At 38.7% G+C, this 27,581-nt stretch overlaps 2 protein-coding genes across 3 annotated transcripts in view; one reads left to right on the top strand and one right to left on the bottom strand.

Moving 5' to 3' along the window:
- The window catches only part of LOC132126773 (leucine-rich repeats and immunoglobulin-like domains protein 1), a 36,939-nt gene extending 23,769 nt beyond the window's left edge, over positions 1 to 13,170 (top strand). Inside the window, exons 7-18 of the mRNA XM_059538259.1 lie at positions 59 to 202; positions 1,007 to 1,150; positions 3,306 to 3,386; positions 5,641 to 5,712; positions 6,105 to 6,176; positions 6,808 to 6,971; positions 7,054 to 7,374; positions 8,028 to 8,309; positions 11,154 to 11,585; positions 11,690 to 11,821; positions 12,122 to 12,391; positions 12,576 to 13,170. Coding sequence (XP_059394242.1) covers positions 59 to 202; positions 1,007 to 1,150; positions 3,306 to 3,386; positions 5,641 to 5,712; positions 6,105 to 6,176; positions 6,808 to 6,971; positions 7,054 to 7,374; positions 8,028 to 8,309; positions 11,154 to 11,585; positions 11,690 to 11,821; positions 12,122 to 12,391; positions 12,576 to 12,763 — 2,302 coding nt within the window. The 3' untranslated portion in view covers positions 12,764 to 13,170. The remainder of the gene's footprint in view (positions 1 to 58; positions 203 to 1,006; positions 1,151 to 3,305; positions 3,387 to 5,640; positions 5,713 to 6,104; positions 6,177 to 6,807; positions 6,972 to 7,053; positions 7,375 to 8,027; positions 8,310 to 11,153; positions 11,586 to 11,689; positions 11,822 to 12,121; positions 12,392 to 12,575) is intronic.
- Positions 13,171 to 15,752: 2,582 nt separating this feature from the next.
- LOC132126493 (mitochondrial S-adenosylmethionine carrier protein) overlaps positions 15,753 to 27,581 on the bottom strand; it is a 45,763-nt gene continuing 33,934 nt past the window's right edge. The window contains exons 7-11 of one of the 2 annotated variants that reach the window (XR_009427400.1): positions 25,673 to 25,742; positions 22,607 to 22,667; positions 22,459 to 22,523; positions 20,985 to 21,058; positions 16,539 to 16,604 (exon numbers count right to left, since the gene is read on the bottom strand). Coding sequence is in view for 1 of the 2 variants with exons in the window: in XM_059537759.1 (XP_059393742.1) it covers positions 16,508 to 16,604; positions 20,985 to 21,058; positions 22,459 to 22,523; positions 25,673 to 25,742 (306 nt within the window). In the remaining variant the exon portion in view is untranslated. Of the gene's footprint in view, positions 16,605 to 20,984; positions 21,059 to 22,458; positions 22,524 to 22,606; positions 22,668 to 25,672; positions 25,743 to 27,581 lie in introns of both variants that reach the window. The other variant, XM_059537759.1, reaches the window with a different exon arrangement.

Genomic DNA, 27,581 nt, shown 5'->3' with positions numbered 1-27,581 from the left:
TTACATATAAATCAAATGCACATCCACCACATTGGTCATGATTTTGTTTCCTGTACAGGCACCTGGACTATAACAGTCTGCGGGAGGTGAACAGCGGCTCTCTCTACGGCCTGGAGTCACTCCTGCAGCTCTATCTCTCCAACAACTCCATCTCTAACTTTAATCCTGCGGGCTGGGGCTTCTGTGAGAGACTCCGAGAACTGTGAGAAATCCCTCTCTTTATCAGTCTTCTGCTCCTTCGATTTCTATTCAATCTATTTCTTGTTAAAGAGAATAATACAATGTTACTTAACCTAACTGCCAAGTCCCTGCTAAATAAAAGCATTCACTTCTTTAAACAAAATCTTACTTGTCCCAGACTTTTAAATGGTAGTGTGCATACCATAAAATAGAATTCAGTAGGAAATATACAAGAGGATATCATCTTTGTTACTGTTCAAATTTGACACTTGGTAAAGAATTAATCACACCCAATCTTTACATTACAAGGAAGCATTTGTCCACAGTATCACCTACTGCACTAAACACACAGCACTTCTAGTCTTGCTGTAGATAAGCTCTGTTTATCCCCCCTAATGATGCACTGGATTGTTTTGGAGCTCAGCTTCATTTTTACTCATCTCTCTTTATGCTAGTTAAAGAAAACCGCTTAATCCTCCACGTATATGGAGATCTGTACCTGAGTGAAAGTGATCTTATCTGGGTGAATGTGTATACAGTGGGCAGTCCTGTCAAGCGTATCGTGTCCTCCTTGTATGCGATATCTTCCTCTAGCTAACACTCTTGTTGGTTGTGGGGGTAACAAGGCTTTATTGGTAGTGCATGTTGACCGTGGTATCAGTTGAGTGGTCAGCCGTGATTTTGCAGATAGGTTTATGACATGGCTGTTATTGCATTCTGGACAAGACGGCCTGATGGGACGTCAGCCTGCTGTGATGAACTACAATCTGGATTCTGAAAAATCAAAACCTAAACGCAATTCTCCTTTGTTATTCTTTTTTTCCAGGAACTTGTCCTATAATAACCTGACGAAGCTGTCTGAGGGTGGATTTTCCAAACTGGTGAACCTGAACTCACTGCGTTTGGGACACAATTCCATCAGTCACATCACGGAGGGAGCGTTTAGAGGCCTTAGTTCCTTACGGACGCTGTAAGTGTCCTTACTCTGTGAGAAATCCTCTAGGATTTAGCCTGCATGTGTAAAAACACTTGATGCTGTCAAAGTTGTGGCAAAGTGGCTCTGAAATTCACATGCCAATCATCATGCCACAGTTCTATCACATTGAGTCATGGTGGTTCAATGTATTAATTCCTTTAAATGTCTACCCAAGATTTTTAAGTCATTCTGTACTGTCAGATTAATAAAAAAATTAAAATAATAAATGTTTTTTTTTTTATGTCAGAATATATTGCAACTCAAATGCAAGAAGCGCACCATTTATATCGAAAACAACTGATCCACTGCATGGATCAACAGCATTTTCCTTTTTTGAAACGGGTAAACAAATCAGACATAGTTTCTAAATTAATTAACACTGTTGCAGACGAATGTTTTGATTGATTTAGTGGCATTTGCTGAAGTAGCCATAAGCTTTTAAGTCTGGTGAGAAAGCTTTCTGGTTTCTTTTCCTCATTGTTTCCCACCGAAGTTGGATGCACATGTGCAACCTGCTCAAGGCCCCCTAGAAGAAACGACGTCTTTTTTGCACGCAGTGAAAGGCATTATGGGGGACCAACTCTCCAGCCTGACTTCTATAGACAAACAAAGTCTCCACCGCCACTTCATGCCCCTCCCCATTTTAGTTTCTTAAAAGAGAGAAGAAATCTGCCTTTACTTTCTTAGATGAAGGTTTTTTCACAGTAGGGTGACAAGCCAAGGCACAACACAGCCCTCAGTGCTGCTGGCAGTGGGCAGAGTGTGGGGGGAAGGGGCTTGTGAAGTGCATTTGTGAGAGCCTCTGTTTTCTTTTGTTGAGTCTTTTCTTTATGTCTTGCTTGATTTCCTTTATATAATTTTCTCTCTCTCACTCTCATCTGAGCCAGTTCTAATCTAATCATGGCCTTAGTGCCTTACTGGGGCTCCTGTTGAAAAGAAGCAGGGGAGGTTTTAATTGGTACGCGCTTCTGTCTGGGCGAGAGGATCCCTGGTCGGGTGTGCAAGACCAGAACCGGACCGTCTTTGAGCCGAGGAGGTGGGGGTCAGGCCTGGGGGCCTCCGGCCCCACTGTCATTAACAAGCCAGGGTCCATTCACAAGCAGCCAGCCAGAAAGAATAGGAAATTGGCAGCTGAGGCCAGGCATGGAGGGAAAGTAACAGAAAGAGCCAAGGGGGTGGTTGTCGGCCAGGAGGGATCGAACACACAACAGCAATTTTTTTTCAACAGTGTAGAAAAAATTAATGTTGAAAAGTTATGATGCGAACACTGATGATGAAACTTACCATGCCATAGCATACTTGTAAAAAGTGAAGTACACTTGACTAAAACATGATTATTTGAATTAGAAGAACTAATTTGAATTAGTAATGATTTGCGTCAAAGTTAAGGCCATGTAGGCAGACTGCTGGCACCGTCTGGGTTTGTCCGTGATTCGTCTGGAGTTGCTTTATGCGATGTGCCCATGCGATGCCTTTACCTGCCAACACGGTTTGTGTGTTGACGGATTCAAATGGCTGTCGGAGTGAGGATATGTGTGCAACTGTGTGAAAGAGTTGTGTTTGTGCAAAGCGCTTTCAGCTGTCATGAATTATTCATGCATTGGCCTGTGCGTTGCTGCGCTCCTTAATGTCACAATTCACAAAGAAAAGAATGTGCTTGGTTGGCAGAGAGAGAGAGAGAGCAAGAAAGAGTTCTTGTTTCAACCAGGTGTCCAGGGCAGCTTGTGCCACTGCCGAACTTTTGTCAGCCTTTAAAACTTTACTGACCAGTCCCAATCCCATTTCCGGGTTTTTTTTGTTTTTGTTTGTTTTTTTACAGAAATGATCGGGGGAAAAGACATTTAAAAAGTACTATATTTAACTACTATACTATATTTAAAACTGACATTTAAAATAAAACAAAATACATTTTTAATTTTTAAAATGCTTTACAATTAATTCAAGACTACAAAAGAATAAATATGCTTCAATATTTTCCAATATATGAACACATTTACGAAAAATCACAGTTTGTTGAAGTTTGAAATACATTTCTATGGAATGCTCTATGGGATGTGGGCGGAGCTTAACAAAGGGTCAGTTGTTTTATTCTCTCCATCTTTCTTTCCTAATCTCTCTTTTTATTTTTTTATTTTTTTTGTCTCTGCAGGGAGTTGGACCACAATGACATTTCTGGCACTATAGAGGACACCAATGGGGCCTTCACTGGCTTGGAAAACCTCAACAAGCTGTGAGTGTCACATGTTCTCCTTCATCACTTTTCCTTCTACACTTTAATTTTGGACCAGGTGCAACCAAGATAAAGTGACATTACTAAAACCCTACTTTACATTTGACACTGATTTGCGTAATACAAAATCATTCCACGCTCTGTGTAATAAATGAGGAAGAGCAGGTAACCTCAAGCCACACCTTACATGCAGTGCAGATTTGGGAAGGGAAGCCTTAGTGGCAAGTTCAATTGAATTTGAGTATTGGGGCGAACACTTTTCATCATTGACAGACAGGGGATGAGCTCTGGGCTTTGCTCTTGTGATTGAATCAGTGAGGGCGCTCAGACACATCAAACACCCCGCACTGGGCCTTTTGTTATGGGAGCAGAGCTTTGCTAATCTGCGGAAGCCGCCTGTTGATGCAAACCCCTGCCAAAAATCCTATTCACCCTTCCTGGGAATATGCAATGGAGAATAAGGGAGTGATGTGCACAACATCAAAGTCTTTTCTGCTGTTTTGTTCCCACAAGATGGGGAAGGCAGCCAACTCTGGTTTAATTGATTACAGATCAAATCTTGCCGTTTTGTTTGATAATTTGCTTGTGGATCATTTGTACACCCTAAATCTTCATTCACGGATTCCATGCGCACCTGCTCATGATGTCAACGGGTCCACTTAGAATCTATTTCAATGGTTTCTATTTGGAACCACAAATTTGGTCAGAGTGAACTGCTAGAGCTTTTTGAATTATGGGGCTGGTATTAGAAGCCCAGGGCTCGAGACTGCCCAGAGGGTGACCTGCAGATGGGTGGTTGCTTCAGGAACGGTTGGGGGGCCGGAGGAGATGAGTGGAGGTGATGTCTTAGTCTTTCAGGAGATGACAGATGTTGTTGCGCACACACAGACCATCAGTCCGCTGACAGACACGGCAGGGTCTGGGCTTTCTGGGGTCACTCCTTGCAAGCACATGTTGAAAAGACTAGGTGTTCATCATGAAACTTTACTCTAGCATTTAGATTTGTTTTATTTATTATATTTTATTTTTGACCGTTAAATGAATGCTTTAATTTGCTCTTTAAGATGATCATTTTTTGCGAATTCACAGGATGTTTTTTTTGTTTTTTTTGAAGGAATGTACATTTTTAGACTTTGTAAAATTTTATTAAATGTATTTATAATGCTTTTTGTATATTCTAGAACCATATCAAATGATATTATAATTCAGATCTATTTTGGTATATTGTTGTGTAATTTTTAAAACAATTAATTTTTTTAATCATTTTTTCCTACTGTCCATTGCTGTTGTGATTCCTAAGTGCTTTATAATGGTTTTCGTTTATTTTGTATTCATTAAGACAAAATCTTTTTTTTGCAAGATTTTTACACATTTATATAGATTTTTTTTAAAACACAGGCTATTTATCAGCTACCAGCCATAACTTAAAAACAATAAGATTGATATCAGTCGACGAATGATGCCTAAACACACTTGTAGAATTAAAAAAAATGGTTTTAGTTAAATATTTTTCAAAATATATACTTTTTTTTTTTTTAAGGAATTTTATAGAGTTATAGACCACATGAAAATAATGATCAGATTAGTGATATTGGTGCATCCCTGCTTTTGTCAGCTGCTATGAAGGTCTTATTTATCCCAGCATGCAGCAGCTCCTGACACGCCTCAGGATTGTGAGCCAATATCCGCCGTCCCAAAGCCAGAAAGATCATCCCCTGATTGAAACGACAACATTGTCAGGTGTCAAATCTGGTTTATATGAGGAGCTGACGGCTTTCAGGGTGCTGACTGAGGAGTCTTGAGCCCTCTTGGACAGGAAGTGCACTGTCAGAGGCTTGTCCTGGTCCAACATGCTTAAGAATGGAAATCGGGAGCTCTTTCACTGTCCTGCGGTGTGTGTGTGCTGCCGCTTTTGAAGAGCGAGCAGGATTAGCCCCTACAAGGGGTTCGAACCACAGTCTTGACAAGGCCACTTTTATTTTACAAGCCGTGTTGTCCTCCAGCCACTGAAGCTCCTTTTCATGTGACCTCGAGCTTTGGGCTCCACCCTGTCATCGCTATTAAATTCTAATAAAGATAAAAGAAAGCTTTGAAAAGCTGCGCCGGGCCCCGATTCCTCACCCTCCTCCTAATCTCTACACAGTTCGGATTTCCAATCCCACAATCCCCTTCTCTTATCAGATTCAGCCCAACTAATTGTGCACTCTCTTTCTCTCTCTCTCTTCCCTCTTGTCTGCGTGTCTGGAAACGGCAGAACTCTGTTTGGAAACAAGATCAAGTCGGTGGCCAAGAAAGCCTTCTCGGGCCTCGAGGCTCTGGAGCACCTGTGAGTATCCCACAATGCCGTTCGGCCCCTACAGCAGCGGCTGCCAAAAGTAAATGCTTAAGAGGGCTGCTAGCAATTTAATAGTGTCTTTGTAAAAGGAGAGGACGGGGTGGTTTGCAAGGCCAGCTGCTCTTGTCTCGTTAGAGCCAGCTTTAACTTGCACAGGAACAAGGTTATGGAGCATATGGTCAGTTTCATAGAAGAAATTGAATTTTTAAGCACTTGTGCAGACGCTGTAACTCTCTGTCTGATATTGGGGTCTTTCCACCTTGCTCAGAGTTATCCAGTATAAAAATAGGCTACGGACTTGCATGCGAGTGCAGCAGCTGTATGTGAACGTTCCCATGTCATCTTTCTGTCACGCCTGAGGGCCCTTTTTAATCTCCCAACAGGAACTTGGGGGAAAATGCCATCCGCTCCATCCAACCCGAGGCATTTAGCAAGATGAAGAACCTGCACTACCTGTGAGTCCCATTAATACACGTGCTCCGGTTCACACGCACAGCCACTCAGCCGTTAATGTTTCTGGACATCATGAATGTTTGGCTGGCAGTTAATTAAAATGCAAAGTTTGACATGACAAATAACAATTTTAATATTCAAAAGTGCACTTAGGCCACTTTTCATTCATGCTGATTTTTTTTAACCCATGTTCCTGAGAATTTATTATTTATAATACCATTATTTATATATATATATACACTATTTGAATGAAGAATGAACGCATTTCTATTTCAAATAAATGCAGGTCTTAAGAATTGCATTATCAATGAACGTTCTCCTCAAGGAATCCTAAATCATATTTTGACAAAAAATTAGGTAGCACAACATTTTTTTACTCTATATTGAATCAATAAATGCAGCATTAATGAACATAAGACATTTCTTTCAAAAACTTTGTCTAAATAATATATTCTGAAATACTAAAATAATTTAGTCTGAAATTTATTATTTTATTGAATATAGTTTTTGTACTGCTATTTATTATTATAATTATTTTATAAAATTTTTTCATTCACATCATGTTGAAGTTAACAGTTCAAATGCTTGCTATCTGGCTTTCACTCATCTTTCTTTCGATCCCTCTCTCTGCAGTCATATTCAGAGTGATAGTTTTCTCTGCGACTGCCAGCTGCACTGGTTTCCGGAGTGGCTGGTAACACGAGGGCTGAAGGCTGGCGTTCAGGCCACGTGTGCCCACCCAGAGACCCTAAAGGGCACCAGCATCTACCAGGCCCCATCACAGAGCTTTGTTTGTGGTAAGCAGTGCTGTAATGTCTTTAACAAGCAAATAAGTCAGTCACAATAAGAAAGAACTTAATCCTTGTACTTCCGCTCCAGATGACCTTCCCAAACCCCAGATCACCGTTCACCCTGTGACCACAGCAGCAGTTTTGGGCAAAGATGTGCGTCTGACCTGCACGGCCGCCAGCAGCAGCAGCTCGCCCATGACCTTCACCTGGCTCAAGGACCAGGAGACGCTACGTCAAGCCGAGGTGGAGAATTTTGCCCATGTGCGGGTCAGTGATGGAGGGGTGATGGAGTATACCACTATCCTCCACCTCCGGCACGTCACCTTCAACCATGAGGGCCGCTACCAGTGCATCATCAGCAATCACTTTGGCTCCTCCTACTCTAACAGGGCCCGCGTCACTGTAAACGGTACATTTCTTAACTATATATTAGTAAACTACATTGGTACTCTTCCATATCCGTTTTTATCTGCCATACAAATAAATTCTATTTACATAAATTGTTTTAAAGCAGTCAGTAAGTGCTTAATTCACCGTATTTTTCATTTAATTTTTAATTCAACTTATAAACAAACATTAAAATATATAATGACTTGAGATTTGAAATAATAATTCAATACATATTTAAATTATTTAATAGAAATGTTAAAATATTTTAAATAATTTTTAATAATTTAATAATTTTTAAACATACAGGTCACACTAAGTTGCACTAAATTCCTATCATGCAACATTTGCTCAGAGCTTTTGCTTCAGTGAACTGTATCAGTAAAATTCAGTTTTTGCATTCAGACTGAACTGTGCCACTAGAATTTGGGCATTTCTATTTTCTCTACTATTAGCAACACACTTGAATTACATGGCTTGTCAGTTCGAGCAGCAGATGCTAATTGATTGTCTTGAGGCATTTTGGTTTCATGCCCGTCCAAATCAAGCCATTTCCCATTGCCAATTGAGTTAGTCACAGCTATGAATGCCGGGCTTGTTTGGTGCTGATGTAGCAACATTATGGGAATAATCCTTGCTAGGGCTAATTTCCCCTCTGCCTCTCTATGTGCACAGTGCTGCCGTCATTTGTCAAGACTCCACGCGACATCACGATCCGGACGGGCACGAAGGCGCGGTTGGAGTGTGCAGCTGAAGGACATCCCACTCCCCAAGTTGCGTGGCAGAAAGATGGTGGAACAGATTTCCCTGCCGCCCGAGAGCGGCGCATGCGTGTGATGCCTGATGACGATGTCTTCTTCATCATGGACGTGAAGCCTGAGGATATGGGCGTGTACAGCTGCACGGCCAAAAACACGGCAGGCATGATCTCCGCAAACGTCACTCTAACAGTGCTAGGTATGACCATTTTTGCCATATTTACTTTATGTAAAAATACACCTTTCTTTGTCTCATTATGGATTTGTTTATTAAGCTGTTGGAGTTTTGCTACCCCCCACTTAGTTCTGCATAAGAATGTTTGTTCGTTCCCCATCTGAAGCAGCTGGGCTTTATGTGCGGGCTTGAAGGTCAAAGGTCAGGAAAGAGGTCACATGGGGTACAGGAAGTGCTGAAGGCTCACATAGTGGTATTTTTAAGTGTTTCTGAACTCTCGACTGAGTAGCTGCTAGGCAGAAATAGCCAAATACTCATTATTTTAAAGTGGATACGATGTGGTGTAGTTGGCCTAAAGTGGGCTTTGTTTTTTCTTTTCACTAAAAAGAATTGAAGCGAGGTTCAGACTGTATAATAAATCAGACTACGTACTGGTGGCACTAGAAAATAACCAGTTCATAAGAGCCATTTATTCAGACATAAGACTACACTGGACCTGCTGTATGTTTTTGATTCACTAAAAATAAATAGGCTCATAAGAGTCATATTTGTTCAGGAACTGAACTAAGCTGGTTGTTCTGTATGTTTGATTCATTAAAAGTGAACAGGCTCATAAGAGTCATTTGTTTGGGAATCGGACTAAAATGATTGTGTTATGTTTTTCATTTACTATGAAGAACTAGTTCATTCATTTAAACTAGACAAGACTCTCTGTATATTTTTGATTCACTAAAAAGAACCTAAGATTCATTAATTCAGCAATTCAACATGTTATGCCATATATTTAGGATTCGGTGGATAGAACCAGTTCACAGGAGTCATTTGTTCAAGAATTGAATACCGTATTTTCCGGACTATAAGTCGCACGTTTTTCATAGTTTGGCTGGTCCTGCGACTTATAGTCAGGTGCGACATAACCGTCTACAGCCGCCAGAGGGCGCTCTATGCTGCTCAGTGCTCCTGTAGCCTCTTCCTGAGCACCGTAGAGGGCCCTCTTGCGGTTTTAGACGGTAATGTTTTCTCTTGGTTCTAAATAAATGCGACTTATAGTCCAGTGTGACTTATGTAGGGCTGTAGCTATCGAATATTTTAGTAATCGAGTATTCTTCCAAAAATTCCATTGATTAATCGAGTAATCGGATAAAATGTGTTTTTGCTTAATTAAAGTGCAATATTAATTATGCAAGAGAAAATAAGACTCCTCGGTCTTGTGACGGTCACGGAGGGACCGCACGTTCAATATGGACGTTAATACGCACACATACGCACAAACACACACAGAGACTGTTTGGTGATACAAGAGTTTATTGTAATTATTGATCGGAGAGTGAATGAAATACCTGTAAACTATGTGTAATGTTCCTGTGTAGCGTTTGTCTCGTGATTTTTAGAGTCCTGGTAAGAAACAATGGCAGGAATGATTGGTTCCGCTTAGGGTGGGAATCTACCATGTATTAATTGAGCGTGGGGGTTTCAGGGGCAACGTGGCCGAGTTGTTGCTGTTATTTTCTGTTTAATGTGAACGAATTAATAACATCAAAGTAGATTTATTAAGTAGAGCATCATGCCAATATGTTTCTTTCAGACTCTGTATATTTAAGGGAACATGTGTAAAGTGTTTTCTGTGAGTTTGTCCCTCCACATGTGGTAATTGTGCTGGCCACCCGTATTAATGTGAATGTCTTTGTAATGGAAGGTAGTCTGTGTTTGTTTCTGCAGTGGAGAGTGTGGCCTGAGGGTTGCAGGTATTTTATTCACTCTCTGATCAATAATTACAATAATTGTGTGTGTGTGTTTGTGCGTAGTAACGTCCATGTTGAACGTGCCGTCCCTCCGTGACCGTCACAGATCTCTTAAAATGAACAACTAAGTTTCCTTTTTTAGAAAAAGAATATTTTTATTTTTTAAATGCATAGAATGCAATGCATACATCAAAAATAAACAATGTTTCTCTGTCTGTACTTGTACTGTGAACAATGACAAGAAAGTTGACCGATGAATTGCATTTAAGTGCCATTCAGTTGGGGTTTTAAATAAAGCATTTTCTGAGATGCACATTAAACACATAAAACATTAATTTAATTTATCTTTTAATTAATGATTATTAACTTAACTTTTTGGTAAACAAATGGGATTTACTATTAAATATAGAACATGGAAGAAATGTTGTGTGATTTAAACCTTAAAAAAATGAAAAGTGATTATTTTTTTTATTTTTTTTAGTGGTAGGCTATGTACATTCTGCTTATTTAAAATAAATTAAGAGGCTTCGAGGCAGAGGAATTTGCCTCGATAATTTTTTGTAATCGAGTTACTCGAGGAATCGTTTCAGCCCTAGACTTATATGTTTTTTTCCTCATCATGACGTATTTTTGGACTGATGCGACTTATACTCAGGTGCGACTTATAGTCCGAAAAATACGGTGAAGAAAAAAACTGAAGGTTATTTGTTTTTTCCACCAGTTTGTAAGATTCAGTTGTTCAGAAATCAGATTAAAATTATCATGTTATGTTTTTCACAAAAAATAAAATAAAAACAAGACTCAAAAGAGTCCAGGAATCAGACTACTTTTTTTTTTTAATGCTTTTTTTTATGATGCCTTCATAATGCCCAGTCCTAAAAGTTGACAAAATACAATTTAAACAAATCTAACATTTATTCAAAAATATGAATGGCTCTTCATATACTCATGATTTTTCCCCCTCCCTTCAAATTAGATATACCACTTGCTAGCAACAGCAAGTAGCAAATTACGATTCAAAGCCATCACATAAATGTCAAGCCATTTAAGGTATCTCTATCTACTTAGGCAACTCTACACATGTCCATATGTAATTCAGTAACTATTCCCTGTGATCTTCCTGCAGAGACCCCTCATCTAGCACAGGAAATGGAGGATCGAAATGTTGTAGTGGGCGAGACTGTTGCGTTGCAGTGCAAGGCTCTAGGCAGCCCACCTCCTCGCATCACCTGGCTAAAGGGGGAGGAGCCTCTGAGACTCAGTGACCGTCACTACTTCACTCCAGGGAATCAGCTCTTGGTGATCGGTAGCACCACCTTCGAGGACGCTGGACGCTACACCTGTGTCATGTCCAACACGCTCGGCACGGAGCGAGCTCACTGCCAGCTCAACGTTTACCAGCGCTTTGAGGAATGCGCGCCTTTTTCAAGCCCCAGCACTGTTACCGTGGGAATCATCGTCATCGCTGTGGTGACCAGTATTGTGGTGACGTCACTGGTTTGGGTGTGTATTATCTACCAGACGAGGAAGAAGAGCGAAGAGTGCAGTGTAAACACAGGTGCGTGTTTTCACGCAGTTTGTATATGCTCAGCATTTATTTATTTTTTATTTAATTTTTAACATAAGAGGTTTATATATAACCTTTGCCCTTGCCTTTTATAGATGAGACAATTGTCCCTCCTGATGTCCCCAGTTACCTGTCCTCTCAGGGCACTTTATCAGAGAGACAGGACGTGTGCATACGGGTGGAGTCCAATGGTGGATCTCAACCCAACGGACGCATAGAAAACAATGGTAGATTTCCAAAAGAAAATCTGTTGAATAGATTTAAACATTACAAGGTCAAAACATTTTTTTTAACAATATGCTGCTGTTCAAAAGTTTGGGATCAGTACGATTTTTTAATTTATTTATTATTATTTTTTTTTAGTGTTTGTGTATTACCTGGATGCATTGTTCACAATAAGATCTATAAAAAGCATTTACAAATGAGATGAATTGGTGAATTTTCACGTCATGCCAAATTTAAGAAGTGTCCGGTGTTTAAATGATCATCACACAACATCATAACCAAGCAAGTTTCTATCATTTCAGGCTATGATGGATCAGTCGTGTGCACAGACTGCTTGGAAAATGGCACCAGCTACTCCAAACACTGCAACTACCTCCCTCACGGGATAGCGCCCCCTTCAGGCCTGGAGTATCAGCAGACAAACCAAACATCGACTTTCACCAGCCACAATGAACCACACTGCAATGGCACACCCAACGGGGTCAGGAAAGACAGCCAAACTCCCATCTTTCCCACCAACCACGACAGGGTGACCGGATCACCCTCGTCGCACCAGTACAGCGACAGAAAAGGTGAGAACGAAGAGGAAACAGATTCATCAGACTGTGTTTTAGATTCAAAAAGACTCACTCATGCCCCATAAATCACAATCCCTGCCACCGCTGGGCAAAAACACACATTTTATCATGTCAGTTCTGATTGATTCATGTGAGGTTGATGTTTCAGTGACCTCACTTTCTTTCTAATCTCTCTCAGGATGGTTGGTGAATAGGTCAGACACACCCCCCTCACTTGAAGAGAGCTACCATCGGCCAGTAAAGCTCCTGCCTGGGGACTGTGACATCGGGTCCGAGCTCAAACAGACTCTATTACCCAATGGACATGCACATACGGCTGATGCCACCCTAAATGAGTGCGAATCCTTCAGACGGGCCAGTGACTAACGCCTCACCAACCCTCTTCTTTATCCTTTTGCACTGAGAACTGCTACCTCACACTGAGGGGCACAGACAAAGCTGCCCCCATCTATCTGAATGCAGAATAGGGGCGTCCGGAGTTTGAAGGCGAAGCTTGAGTGGGGCGATGATGTCCCATGCGAGCGATAATGATGTATATAAATATAATCCTCCTCAGGGAGGCTTTGTTCACACTTCAGAAATGTGACTTGCATTTGACGCATGCAAAATGTATGACAGAGTGCTATAACATTGGGCTTTGAGCTGTACATAAGAGTTTTCATATATAAATACGTGAATGTATGTATTCTATAACTTTTACAAAAGGGTGTTTAACTCTATTCAGCACATGGTGAGATCAGAGTGGTTATATTTTATTTTTATTTCATTGCTTTTTTTGTTTGTTTTTTTGAACAGATCTCTATTGCTTTTCCCAGTTTGATAAGCAGTGCCTTATTACAAGATCAAAGAATCCACAAGTCAGTTTTTCATTGGGAGATGTCTGTATGCTTTCCCTCTCACAAATGGAATTATTTTTCATGCACTTGAAATTTAGACAACCCAATCAAAATAGATCACCTTAAAGGAATATTCCAGGTTAAAAACATGAAATGGGGTTCTGGAAATATCAGGGAATTAACTTTTTTTGATGTCTAGAAAAGTCATTGGAATTAATACGATCTACAGTACTTTTATTTAGCAAGGATGCATTACATTGTTCAAAAGTGACCGTAAAGACATTTATAATGTTACAAATTAAATCAAATTTCAAATATATGCTGTTCTTTTAAACTTTATATTCATCAGAGACTTCTGAAAAGTTTCAAAATAAATTCAAATATATTTTATATTAAAAGAGAAAAGTTCAATGGTAATATTACACAATATTACTGTATTCTTGATCAGATAAAAAAAAAATGAAAAAGTTGTAAAAAAAGAAACCCAAACTTTTGACCAGTAGTGGATTTATTTATTTTATTTTTTTTTTGGTAAATTTATATTTACTGAAAAAATACATATTTCTCTGAAATGTTTAATTGGCTATTGGTTTTTTTTTTGGGTTTTTTTTCGTAAGCACAGTCTCTATAAATTATGCTTAAGTAATTATGATTGGAATTCACTAAATAGACTATGCTTTGCATCATTTACCATCAAAATAATTTCAATTTGTACTTTGAAAAACAAAAAAACTATTGTATTTGTCATAACTAACTGGTGTTTAACCTGGAATATTACTTTGTCAGAATATATATGGGATGAAGGAAGAGCTTTGCATTGAATTTTCAGGTCCGTTATGGTGCAAAAATGACATATTGGCATAAGGGATAATATAAGCACTTTGATAATTCCCATTTTCTGATGCAATCGAGGCTCTTCCTTTAACAAAGGTACACGCCACCAAAAGCTGCTTCACTTGCCCGCATACCTGTGGTATTTAAATGAATTTTTAAATGTATTCTTTTTTTAACATATTTGGCGAAATAACGAATTATCCAAAAAATTATATTTAGAGAGACTGGTTCTAACAGTGAATTTTTAGCTAGCAGCAAAGCTAATGGCTGCAAAATGACAAAAGGGAAAGAGCGTCTCTCTAGAAAACTCAAGCTGTGCGTGCTGGACCTCAACCACACAGAATGTCTTCACCTAAAGGGAATACGCAGGAAAAAGTGAACACCTCGTCAGCTAGTCTCTCATAGTCTTTGCTAAAGACTAAAGCAGCTAATGCTAAGCTACATTTATTAGTTAGCTTGAGCCAAACCGGTTCATGTCGACAGCCAATGTTGTTTTTTAGGCCAAATAGTATAACATCTGTACTACTAAACTAGGGGAATGTTTTGTAAAGTTGGATAACAGCAAATGCCAGTTTACCCCAAAAACTGTTGACCATAGCAGTACTCTGATAATGTGGTTAGCTGGTTAACTGTAATCCAGCTCTGTGAACTAGCTCAAATAGGTTAACTATACAGATGTTTGGGTTTTATACCAGATTAATTTATTGAACTCCACTCTAATCACAGCCGTTCACCCACATGGCTAAAACTGTTGAAGTGTCAAAATAGCAGGTGTTTATTAAAGTCACATTTTGCTCTTTTACACCGTCTGGTTTGTGTTTTTATTTGGATGCACAGTGGTTGAAATGACTGAATAGAGTGCCTCTTCACATTTCTAAGCCCCCGAAACACAAATTCCATGTTCTTTGAAGTGAGCTCTATTGAGTTGTTGGGAGAAAAAAAAAAAAAAGGAAATTGGACAAGTAGCTTTAAATATATCAATTTTCTTTTATTTTGCACTTTTAGCCAGTTCGAATTCACTGGTCTAATTTTTCTCAGTTGTTTTATAGAATTAAAAAATAATTCTAATTTTCATTAATTAAAAAACAAAACAAAAATTTAATTATCAAGCTAATATATTGATTGTTGTGACTCCCGAAGTGACTATTTTACAGCACTGCAAAAAGAAAAAAAAATATAGTGTTGACTGCACTAATCAAGCTCAGCCATTCAACCCTGTTATGCTTTTGAAAGTTGGTATTTTATGTTCGCTAAAACTGGATTTATTTAAACAAAATACTAAAATAAAAAAAAAAAAGAGTAATAAATATCAAAATGCAATATCGTAAAATATATAATAGTGTATCACTGTTACTTATATTACTGATTCTTGAGGCGGGGAAAAAAACATGTTTTAAAATGTGAGTTTTTATCATTTAATGCTACATTATTTTCAGAGAAATGTCTCAGCTAATGAACCATGCGAGGAAGGAAGCTTTTCTGTTTTTTTTTTTTTTTCTTAATTTGTCAACTGTGTCAGACGCATTAAAAAGCATATTTTAATTTGATCCACCCACCCAGTAACAGCATAAATGTATACTATATGTATAATGTATACTATATATATAGTAAGCAACACAATTTTTTTTAACATTGATAAAATCAGCATTTTAGAATCATTGGAGTAACGATGCTAAAATATTTTATGTTTAGCTAAATTTGCAACCCTGTTGCTTATTTCAGTGGACCTTTATGATATTATACATTTAACAAGTCAAGGACAGCGTTGCTCTTCACTCGTTCATCAGTATTGTTTGAGTTGTGTGTTTGGACAGGAAGCACATTCCAGTGAAAGGTGGTTGTTGACTAAGAGCTGCAGGGCTGGAGTCAAATGCTCTGTGTTGTTCTTGTGCCCCACACTTCTTGACAGGTCTGACAAACATTCACACCTGTGGACTAATCTGTCTTTTCCAGCTAATAATAGTGAAGCAGGTAGAGCAAGCTAGGGGATCAAAGTCTAGACTCAACATGTAATGATAATCCACTGGAATAATATTGGTAACGCATTTAAACTTTGTTACTGATGAGCTCAGTATATAAATACCAGCACAGTCATATTTTAATACAAACAGCCGTAAAATTAATTTTTTAAGCTTGCAAAAATGATATCTAGTTTGAATTTGATCTGTGTTGCAACATAAGTGGAATTCAGGCAGTTCAACTCAATCTGTTGTGCACTGAAGAGTAGGAATGCAAACCATTGTGTTGTGTGATCTTTTTATCCAGGCACCAGGTGTCCTCGCCGTGGCCTCGCCGTGGCCCTCAAGACTGGGACAGAGGGTGCGTTTCTCAGTCAGATTTGACCGACCTCCACTGATCTTTAGTTTGCTATTTGCTCCTGGTCTGGTTGAAGAAACCAGTGCAATACAACCCGATCCACAGCGTCCTGTAATGATGGTGTTTATAAAAGCGTACGGCGCACTTTCTCATATGCTCCGAGGAAAATGAAGCCTCCCATGCTGATGAACGTCAGTCTGGGGATGCTGCCGGCAAACAGCCTTCAGACAGGATGAGAAAACAAGCAAGAGTTAGCAATAACAGTCTTTTCAAGCTAGTAGTTAATTACAATACACATCAACATTTTAAAAAAAAAAAGTTAGTCGATCAATGGTTGTCATACACGTATTTGAATGTACTGCACTAAAATAGTCTGATTCCTGATGACTTATGGTTCTTTTTACTGAATTCAAACATACAGAGCAATCAGTATAGTTCAATTCCTGAATCAATGACTCTAACGAGATGCTTCTTTTCAGAAAATCAAAATACACTGAACAATTACTATAAGCCAGAATCCCTAAATGTATGAGTCTTACTAGTCGGTTCTTTTTAGTGAATCAAAACATCAAGCACAACCAGTATAGCCTGATTTCCATATGCATGACACCAACGAACTGATTCGTATAGGTCAATATAGGTCAATTCCTGAATGTATGACTCTTAGAAACTGCACAACTAGAACAATTTGATTCCTAAGTGTATGACTCAGGCATCATTTCTTTTTAGCAAATCAAAACATAGATCATAAACAGTATCGTCAGATTCCCAATCGAATGACTCTTGTTACGAGTTGTTTTTAGTGGGATTTTACATCCAGCGCAACCAGAATAGTTCAATTCCCAAACATATGACTCTTATGGTTCTTTGTAGTGAGTCAAAACCTACAGCACAAACAGAACAGTTCGATTCTGAATAACTCTTACAAGACGTTTTTGTTTAGTGAGTCAAAACATACAATTCAATTCCCAGATGAGTGACTCTTAAAAGTTGATTCTTTTTAGCAGATCAAATACCTAAAGTTAAATCTTACAGTTACATTGATGCGAATGGCCAGTTGTTCATTTGAAAACTTGTACATAAAGATTCACAAAACGAGTTCTCTCAGTAATATATTTTAAACCAAATTTTTACCACTTTTGTGTTCGTTTAGCATAATATAGTTAAGTTCTATTTCTTCCTCAAAAAAGAATCGGACTAAAAGAATTATTAAATTAAATCATTATTGACAGCTCCAAGAACAGAAACTAGATACACACAGTTGCAACATCAGCTTGGATGTAACTTTGATAGATGAAATTTACAGAGCAGCATAAAATAAAACATTAGCTATGCTCGATAACACAAGTATTCAGTCTTTCTCAGCTGACAGTGTGTTGTTTGACAGAGTACGGAGCGTTTGAGCAGGAATGTGCAGTGTAGGGGTTGTTGATGTTGGAGAGGTTCGAGGATGCGACAGGCCATGAAAGTACTGTAGTCTCCTAAGGCTCTTTTCCACGCAGCTGCTTTTGGTATAAGCACTGGCCCCCGGGGGCCTCTCCGCATGACTGATGGCCAGATGACATCCACACACGTCCGTCAAGCTCCCAGCACACCCCCAACACTCTCTCGCTTTGGCTCCCTTCACTTCCTTTCTTGTCCTCCCGCACTAGTTTTGTTTCATCCTGCTCAACTTTTCTCAATCTTAATATTTTCAAACTTTCTCACACAGGTGTCGCACTTAGTCCTTCAGCGTGGCACCTGTGGGGGATAATGGTGGTCGGAAAGTGGGGGTGGGTTGGATCTAAAATTAGAAATAAGGTCACGAGTGGTGTAACCACTAATACATCAATTTTGTCAACTGCAAAGCTGTACAAGGTGCCAAGCATGTCAGGGATCTCTTGGCTATTCCAGGGATTCGCAGAACTCGACGTTTCAGCATGCTTCTGCTGGGATCATGTGTTTTACAGAGCGATGCCATGTCAGAGTGAGCTTGTGTGTGTGGACCTGTGAGCAAACACACTCATCCTGGAACGAATTAGGAAGGACGCATTCTGACAGTTTGTCTGTGCGGCGTGGGGTTGGGATTTCAAACTATGTACTAAAAGAGAAATGTGAAACCTTGAATGTGTGCTTCTGCAATGGAAACCACAAATATGTGTAACAGGAATTTCATACAACTACTGAACGTTTTCTGAAGAAAAATTGAGCGTTGCATGCATGATTGGGATTAAGTTAACATACTGACTTTCTAATGAACACCATAAAAACATACAAAGCAACCAGTGTAGTATAAAGATCAATCACGCAGGAATTACTGGATATGATGTTGGAATTATCATAAGAGATGATGATTTTTACTTGTAAAATCTGATCACACCTTTATAGAATTCTTAATTTCAATTAAAAATCTCTGAAAGAGCGGACTTGTACCACCGGACCGCTGTAATTACTTCATAATATTTCTGTTTAATTATTTATATAACTGCTGATTGTTAATGACTCAATAATGCAAGAATAATCTGAAAATAAAAAAACTATTTGCATACTATCCATCTGAAATTAGAATAAGTGTGTAAATCGTGATATACTGAAACTAGTATCACAAAGGTACCTAGATGGATTACTATTAATGGTGGAAATTTGGATATTCGGACTCCATTAGGACTACAAACACAATTAAAATGTGTTATAAAAACTACAAACATGGATGTGTGAGACACTCCTCTTAAGTAGAAAGGTTAAAGGGTATACTGATAAATCAGTATCAAACCTGACGAAAAAATATTCAATGTTATCTACATTATATTTCATCTACAACAACATTGCGAACTTATAAATACATGTTTTAGATGTAGAGATACATTTGGGAGATTTTCTTTCACTGTTTCACAGTAAACAACAAGCCTGACAGCCTCACTAATAATAAGCTAAGCATTCATACCTATTACTGGCACTTGCTATCAAACTACAATACATCCCGATCTGCTACAACAGGAAATTAAACATACTGTTTGACAAAACAGTTGTGACACAGTCAGATGAGCGCATTGTGACATCACCACCCTGCCCAGCTGGGATCGGCAATCAGTCAACGGTGGACAGGTCTTATAACACTGCTATCAATGGCTCTATCAATACTGCATGAATACTTACCAGAAGCTTACTAAAGTAGATTTCTGATCAGAGGCAGGTCATACACCACTGCAATACTCCAAAGGAAGCAACTTACACTATATCTAACCAAAGCTCCAACTGATTTCACTACAACCGCCGGTCATTATGAGCTCACTGCAACATGCTCATTGCAAACATTGCTAGCATTACTCTCTCAGCAGGCTGCTGCATCATCCTGGACTACATAGCAAAGCCGACTCGCATGCGGACATGGGAGCCACATGGGTAGTCTGGGTTGGGGTAACAGAACTTCAAAGCTTTGAGGAAGGTTAACTCACAAGCGAACGGCTGCCTTGATTGCCGATGTTTTGGTTGGTGTGGTTAGAAGCTCTCCGCAAAAGCTCTGACACACATGGAAGCACTTCTTGGCTTCACTAGTCTGCAATTGGAGCCATTACAGTAATTACAGCTTTAAAGCCGGGCAATTTGTACAAGACATGCAGTAGTGAAACTTCTTTTAGCAATTCTTTTTTTTGAGTTTTGAATATTGCAATCTGGGAAGGGATTTTAGGAATTCCTTGAAGTCATAGAGTTTCATGAGTGTTCTGCCTAAAAAATTGGACAAGTTTTAGATGAAGAGAGGAATGTTTATTATCAGAAGTGAGATTCACGATCACTCCTGGGTATTTCTGTGCACAAACAAATGGTGACTGCCAGCTTTTTCTATGAGCTTAGCTTTTTCTGAATTTTTCATAATTTTCTTAAAAATAAATAAATAAATAAATAAACAAAGAACTTCAATGAAGAGTTCCTGGAAACAGATTTAAAGCTAGAAGTACTTATGTGAATGAATAACAGTTCCATTAAGCAATGCAAATTATGTAATAACATCATCACATGACATTAAATAAATAAAAAAACTAATGATAAAAAACATATAATAAAAACTAATTAAAATGACTTAAAAATTACTCAGATTTTTGAATAAAGAAAGTGTCAAGTACTTATATACCTTATACACACCACATACAATAGTGTTTAAAAGTCTGGGTCCAGTCAGTTTTTTTTTTTTAAGGTTTGAGTCTCAAGGCTCAAAAATTGTATATATATATATATATATATATATATATATATATATATATATATATATATATATATAAAATATATGTAATTTATTCCTTTGATGTAAAGCTGAATTTTCAGCAGTCATTGCTCCAGTTTTCAGTTTCACATGATCCTTCAGAAATAATTCCAATATGCTGACTTTAACTAACATGTTTGTTAAAGCAATGTTTTTGTTTATTTTTCTTCCTCAGAATTCTATAATCATTAGAAATTTGTGAAAACACAATATAGTGTGTATATATCCTCCATAATTCAGTGCATTGGGAAAAAACATCTTAAGAACCAAGGTTGAAAGGGCTTTGAAAGGGGCTTAAAATGAATGTAAAAATTGTTGATTGGGGTTTAGAATATCAGTCCTCATGCAGTTTTTTTACTCTCACCCAGGTATTCCTCGGCTCCTCCACACCTCATACAAAACCTCTGGGATGTTTCCACTGGCTGTGCTCGTCCCAGCCTGACAAACAGAGACAAAACATAGCAATAATGAAAAATGCTCTGTCTTTAAGCTTCCTGTCAAACATGTAAACACACACATTGTTTTGTCTTCCTTTCAATTCTGTTCAGTCCCTGGTATACTCTACCCGTCTCCACCTGTTCAACAGCTCCCCTTTCTAATCTATCTATATTTATAGTCGCTCTCCTACAATCCCACAGCACCATCTTTAAAACAGCCATCTATATCAGGGAACTTTGAAGGAGAGTTAACGTAACAACTGTGTTTTGCATGGGCAAACACCACATTCTGAGGCTAATTTTGATGGCTCTATATTTAGACTAGGCTCGTTTTTCATTTTTCAGAGTTTCAGTTGATGAGTTGACTGTACATTGAGCAGCCCAGTCCACTGCAGTTCCCCACAGGGCTTGGATAACAGCCTGGGGAGAGTCTGTCGGCCAAAACACACAAAGTTCAGCAGACCTGCCTGAACATTAGGTCTCTATTTCTTTGATTGGTCAAAAGAAGGAAAAAACTAAATCACAAGGCAACCTGAAGTGATGACCTGAAGCATGTCCCTCATCAAATAAAACACATCACTCTGTCAGCCAAAGGCATGCAGAGACAGGTGTAAAAATGACCCTCCACTCACACTTCTGCTTCTTAAATGGGCCAACATTTTGTCAACTACTTTCTTGAAATTTCCATCCACTCTCTGGCCTTTAGAATGAAGCTGTTTGTGATACTGCACTTTTAAGATTCTATGCACAAATGTTAATCCTACTTATTGCAAAATTATTTGTGACTTCTCCTATAAACATTTTTTATTTTTTCAGTTTAAACTCTAAAAATAGGTAAATTAGAAGCAAATAATTAACAAATGCAAGCCAATAGTCTATAAATTTGTGCTTCTCCACAGAAGCGTAATAAAGCCTATCCTCCATTGACAAAGAATGCCTTTCTTGTAACATGTGATGCTGCCTTAGAATTCCACCAAAATTAGAATGAAGTTTGTATTGAAATTTGAAGTGGCTTATAGTTTTAGGACAGCCTTTGTGTCAGGCTTCAAATGCTGCCTAGGTTTTGGAAGAGAGCCTCTGCAGCAGATACCAAGCTCTAAAGTGCAGTTCCGTTCCAGTCCATAGACAACTGGAAATTACTCTTACATATACAAACGTCTTCTGACATCTAACATGCACAGCTCTGTCTGTTTTGAGTCTGGACTGGACAGCAGACAGTAAGAGAACTGCATTTGTGCGCCGGTTGCGTCCCTGGATGACCCTGCGATTGGATCAAGCTGCGTGTCTACTGGCGCTTTTTCTTCTCTCTTTTGTCTACATTAGAGCCTTTTGTTTGTTCACCGTGCACTCCATCTGGGAGGCATCAGGAGACAGATTTAAACAACAGTTTCAAAGTCTCACCTTAGCCAACATTATCCAAGTCTTCGCAACATCTAGCGGAGTCGTGACGAACGCTGCTACTCCGCCTGGAAAGAGATGCATTGTGCATATGTATCAGCACACAAACACAAACAAGCACTAATTACAGTGATAATCATGTTATAATTACCACTGAGCATAAATGTAAATATGTGGCATGACATCAGCCCTGATCACCCGATGGAAACACTCTGGAGAAAAAGAGCAAATGCGGATGAATTTTTCAAACTAGTCTGGCAACGTCAAGCACTCGTAAACACTTATGCACATTCATAAACTTGTTTTGGCGTGAATGAGAACAGAAAGAGTTCTCTCTCCTCTCTAATAGTGGTAGGACAAACAACTGCATCGAGCTTTAAACACGCTCTCCTCAATGCTGGTATAAACAAGTTCTCCCATAATCCCGGATTTTACTTGATTAACCAACAATTAAAAGCTGCCCAAGTGATGTGTCTTTAGAGAACTGCTCTATGTTCTGGCTGTCCATTACCATAGAACAGAATTTCAACCTCAGGTTGTAAAAACAAGCAAAGAATCACATGTACAGAAATACATTTTCAACTTAAGTAAATTCTTCCATACAAAAAGTGTGATATTAAAATGGTAAAGTTGTCTAAATCATCGGAGAATATGACTTTGCCCCAATCCTCAGCAGTTAATTCACTATACTTTCTGCAGAAGATCAATCTGTCCCTGGTGTTTTGTTTGGAGAGAAGTGGCTTCTTTGCTGCCCTTCTTGACACCAGGCCATCTTCCAAAAGTCTTGGCCTCACTGTGCGTGCAGATGCGCTCACACCTGCCTGCTGCCATTCCTGAGCAAGCTCTGCACTGGTGGCACTCCGATCCCGCAGCTGAATCCTCTTTAGGAGACGATCCTGGCGCTTGCTGGACTTTCTTGGACGCCCTGAAGCCTTCTTTACAAGAATTGAACCTCTTTCCTTGAAGTTCTTGATGATCCTATAGAATGTTGATTTAGGTGCAATCTTAGTAGCCACAATATCCTTGCCTGTGAAGCCATTTTTATGCAACACAATGATGGCTGCACGTGTTTCTTTGCAGGTCACCATGGTTAACAATGGAAGAACAATGATTTCAAGCATCACCCTCCTTTTAACATGTCAAGTCTGCCATTCTAACCCAATCAGCCTGACATAATGATCTCCAGCCTTGTGCTTGTCAACATTCTCACCTGAGTTAACAAGACGATTACTGAAATGATCTCAGCAGGTCCTTTAATGACAGCAATGAAATGCAGTGGAAAGGGTTTTTTTGGGATTAAGTTAATTTTCATGGCAAAGAAGGACTATGCAATTCATCTGATCACTCTTCATAACATTCTGGAGTATATGCAAATTGCTATTATAAAAACTTAAGCAGCAACTTTTCCAATTTCCAATATTTATGTAATTCTCAAAACTTTTCTCGAGACACTTTTCTCAAGACAGCATCACTGATTATAATAAGTTCTATTGACTATATATATATATACAGTCGTGGACAAAAGTTTTGAAAATTACATAAATATTGGAAATTGGAAAAGTTGCTGCTTAAGTTTTTATAATAGCAATTTGCATTTGCCATGAATAAAGAATGGTACCAAAACACCCTCCAACAGCAACTTCTTCCAACAATCCAACAACAGTTTGGTGAAGAACAATGCATTTTCCAGCACGATGGAGCACCGTGCCATAAGGTAAAAGTGATAACTAAGTGGCTCGGGGACCAGAATGTTGAAATTTTGGGTCCATGGCCTGGAACCTCCCCAGATTCTGACAAACTCCAAGAAGTGATTATGAAAGAATGGGTTGCTATCAGTCAGGATTTGGCCCAGAAGTTGATTGAGAGCATGCCCAGTTGAATTGCAGAGGTCCTGAAAAAGAAGGGCCAACACTGCAAATACTGACTCTTTGCATAAATGTCATGTAATTGTCGATAAAAGCCTTTGAAACGTATGAAGTGCTTGTAATTATATTTCAGTACATCACAGAAACAACTGAAACAAAGATCTAAAAGCAGTTTAGTAGCAAACTTTTTGAAAACTAATATTTATGTAATTCTCAAAACTTTTGGCCACGACTGTATATATATATATATATATATATATATATATATATATATATATATATATATATATGAATAATGAATCTCTACTAAAGATAATTTGTTTTATATTACTTTGTCGCATCGCACAATGCCACGTTGCTCGTATCCGGTGTAGAGACAGTGTTAGGAATCGTTAGTCGTTTTCCCCTATAAGGATTCACGCTTCGGACAACCCCCCCGCTCGCCCCGGATGTCATCGTCCATCGCGGTGTTTCACTGTAGACATCGTCTGATGCCAAATTTGTAGACATCGCCCAACCCTAAATTCTAGTGCATTACTTTCATGCTAACCCACATAATGTTTACCCTTCATGGCTATACTTTTAAAGTAGTGTATTTTAACAATTAACCTTTTTATACGTGTACTAAACCCAGAAGACGATAGTGAAGATAGGAGAGAGATTGGGCAAAAAAAAGTTTTTCTCATTTGAACCCTTGAGGCTTGCAGCTGTAGCAACCATGACCATACAATGCGTCACAATTCTCATTTGTTTGTGCGATTTCACAATGATGCTAACAACCGCAATCCACCTAAAGCGATGCATCTGTGCTAAAGCAGCACATGTGCACAAACAACTCAAATTCCAAGATCACTCTCCAGGTGGCGTGGCTGGCAGCCATGTTCTTTCCCCTCTGGGTAAAGCATCCTCGTCCCTTCATTGTGTCTCAGTACCTGATGAGTGATCACTCTGGGTGGAGATGTTTTCCAAAATGACAGCTGCAAGGGCCCCTGGGTCAGACTTGAGCTCCCTCGGGATAAACCTGGACATTGGATCTAGTTTGTAAACTCAATGACTGCTGACAACAGCTACGAAAGTTACAGAAAATCTGATGCGGGGCAACAAAAGGTCAGTGTTGTACACTTCCCCTACTGACTCTCCACCTCTAATTGGATGTTTCTGTCCCTCTCTGTCGGTGCATACCAACTGGGGAACAACCTGATGTGACCATCTTGACCCGCGAAGAATTAAACAGGAATGCGCCTGGGTAAAGTTTGGATATTCCTGGCGTTGGACCCCATCTCAACTCCCTATCTCTCGTTCTCCCTCACTCTCTTTTCCCAGACCTCTGTGCCGAGGCTAATCCCACACACCTGCAAGAGCTCCGCACACTGCTGCCTGCCAAGAGTCCAGCCGTCCCCCCTGCCTCCTCCACCACACGGCCTACACAGAGAAAGAGAGAGAACATTTAGGATCAGTCATTAAACCAAGAAACACCCAAAGCCCTTGGGTTTACATGTATGGGAACGCTACAGAACAGCTACTTCACATCTCCAGAATGATATCAGAGGCACAAGGAACAGTGACAAAATCTGAAAGCAAGGAATCTTAACCATCCCTAACTTCCACAGCTCAGTGCTACAGTATTGTACACACATGCTAACTCTGTCAGTCTCTGGAAAACACATCTTCTTTCATGCTGGTTCAGGGTTTTCCAAGAGACAAGGGGAAAACGCTATTGAGCTTTGATGAGATGTCCGGCACTCGTCATAATTAAGATTGAGTTATGTTAATTTGATAAAAAATTATGAGATAAAAACATTTGCATGGATGAATTAATGAAAAGAGAATTAAGTTGGATAACAATGCTAACTTTGTTACACTAAAACGGTTATTTAACTGAAATGAATCAACATTAAAAGGACTTGAGCTGAATAATGACACTATTACCTTCTGTTGAAAAAAAAAACCCTGCTTAAGTTTGTTTAACAGCTCTTCCAGCCTGGTCATAACTGGTTCAAGGCTGGTTTTATAGGGGTTCTGACCACTTCATTAGCTGGTTAGGTGGGAGACCAACTGAACAACCAGCTAAAAACAGCTTAAACCAGATACTTTCAGCTTAAACCAGCCAACCATCTCAAGCTGGTTTTAGTTTTTTTTTAGCTCTACGTTAAGTTGCTTAAATTTGATTCATAAATGATGCATTTTATAATATTAACACTTATTTTCCATTAATACGAAGCTGCTTTGAAACAATATGCATTTTATAATTTATATATTTATATAATACATTTACATAAATAAACGTAACCTGACTTCCACAGATAAGTGCTATTTTACACACATGCAAATTCTATCAGTCCCTGGAAAACACATTGTCTTTCATGCTGTTTCAGGGTTTTCCAAGAAATGAGGGGAAAAGATATTGTGCTTTGATGAGAGTCACAGATGGAAGGTTATGATGAGCACAGCGTTTCTACATTGTGCGAAAGGGAAGATGCTTATGCTGGCTAAGACATCAGATCTGTTCCAAAACCTAGTGAGCTGCTTTTTTATCTACTGTTCTATTTACTAAAGAAGCATTCTAACTGAAATAAAATATCAGAAAATCACTCAAGCGCAGCTAGAAATATAAGCAGCACTCCACATAAACAACAATGTTTGATGCTAGCATGTTGCTAAGCTAAGAAAGAAAGTCTATTAAGCATAAAAGTATACAGAACACAAAACAGGTGAAATAAGGTGAAATAGTTCATATTTATTTCATTTAAAGTTAATATCAGTATTTCTTGGTTTTAAACAAAACATAAGCACATGCATAATCAATATTTCTTTCTATGCTACTTTTAAAAATTTGGGGGTAAATACATATTTAATATTTTAATGTTTTTGAAAGAAATTTATTATGCTCACCAATGACGTGTTTATTTATTTGATCACAAATACAGTAAAATAACTATTTAATGTTTTCAAATGTATTTATTCTTTTCTCGTCACATGATTATTCCGAAATCATTCTGTATTATTTTAATGGAACGTTTAAAAGAACATTTATCTAAAATATAAATCTTTTGTAAAATGTCTTTACTGGCATTTTTTTATAAAATAATTAAATTGTTTTTAAAAAAAATTCCTGACCCTAAAATTTTGAACAGTAGTGTATCTGCCATCTTGGATAAAATGTTTTGGCTTATGTTATTAAACAGACAACTCACTAGGTTCTGGAGCAGAGCTTTTGTGTTGACGAGTTGGTACAGGTGTGACCTGTTGCCTCCGGTAAGA

Source organism: Carassius carassius, chromosome 44 (assembly GCF_963082965.1).
Source record: "Carassius carassius chromosome 44, fCarCar2.1, whole genome shotgun sequence".
Lineage (NCBI taxonomy): Eukaryota > Metazoa > Chordata > Actinopteri > Cypriniformes > Cyprinidae > Carassius > Carassius carassius.
This window is presented reverse-complemented; position numbering and strand designations above follow the sequence as displayed.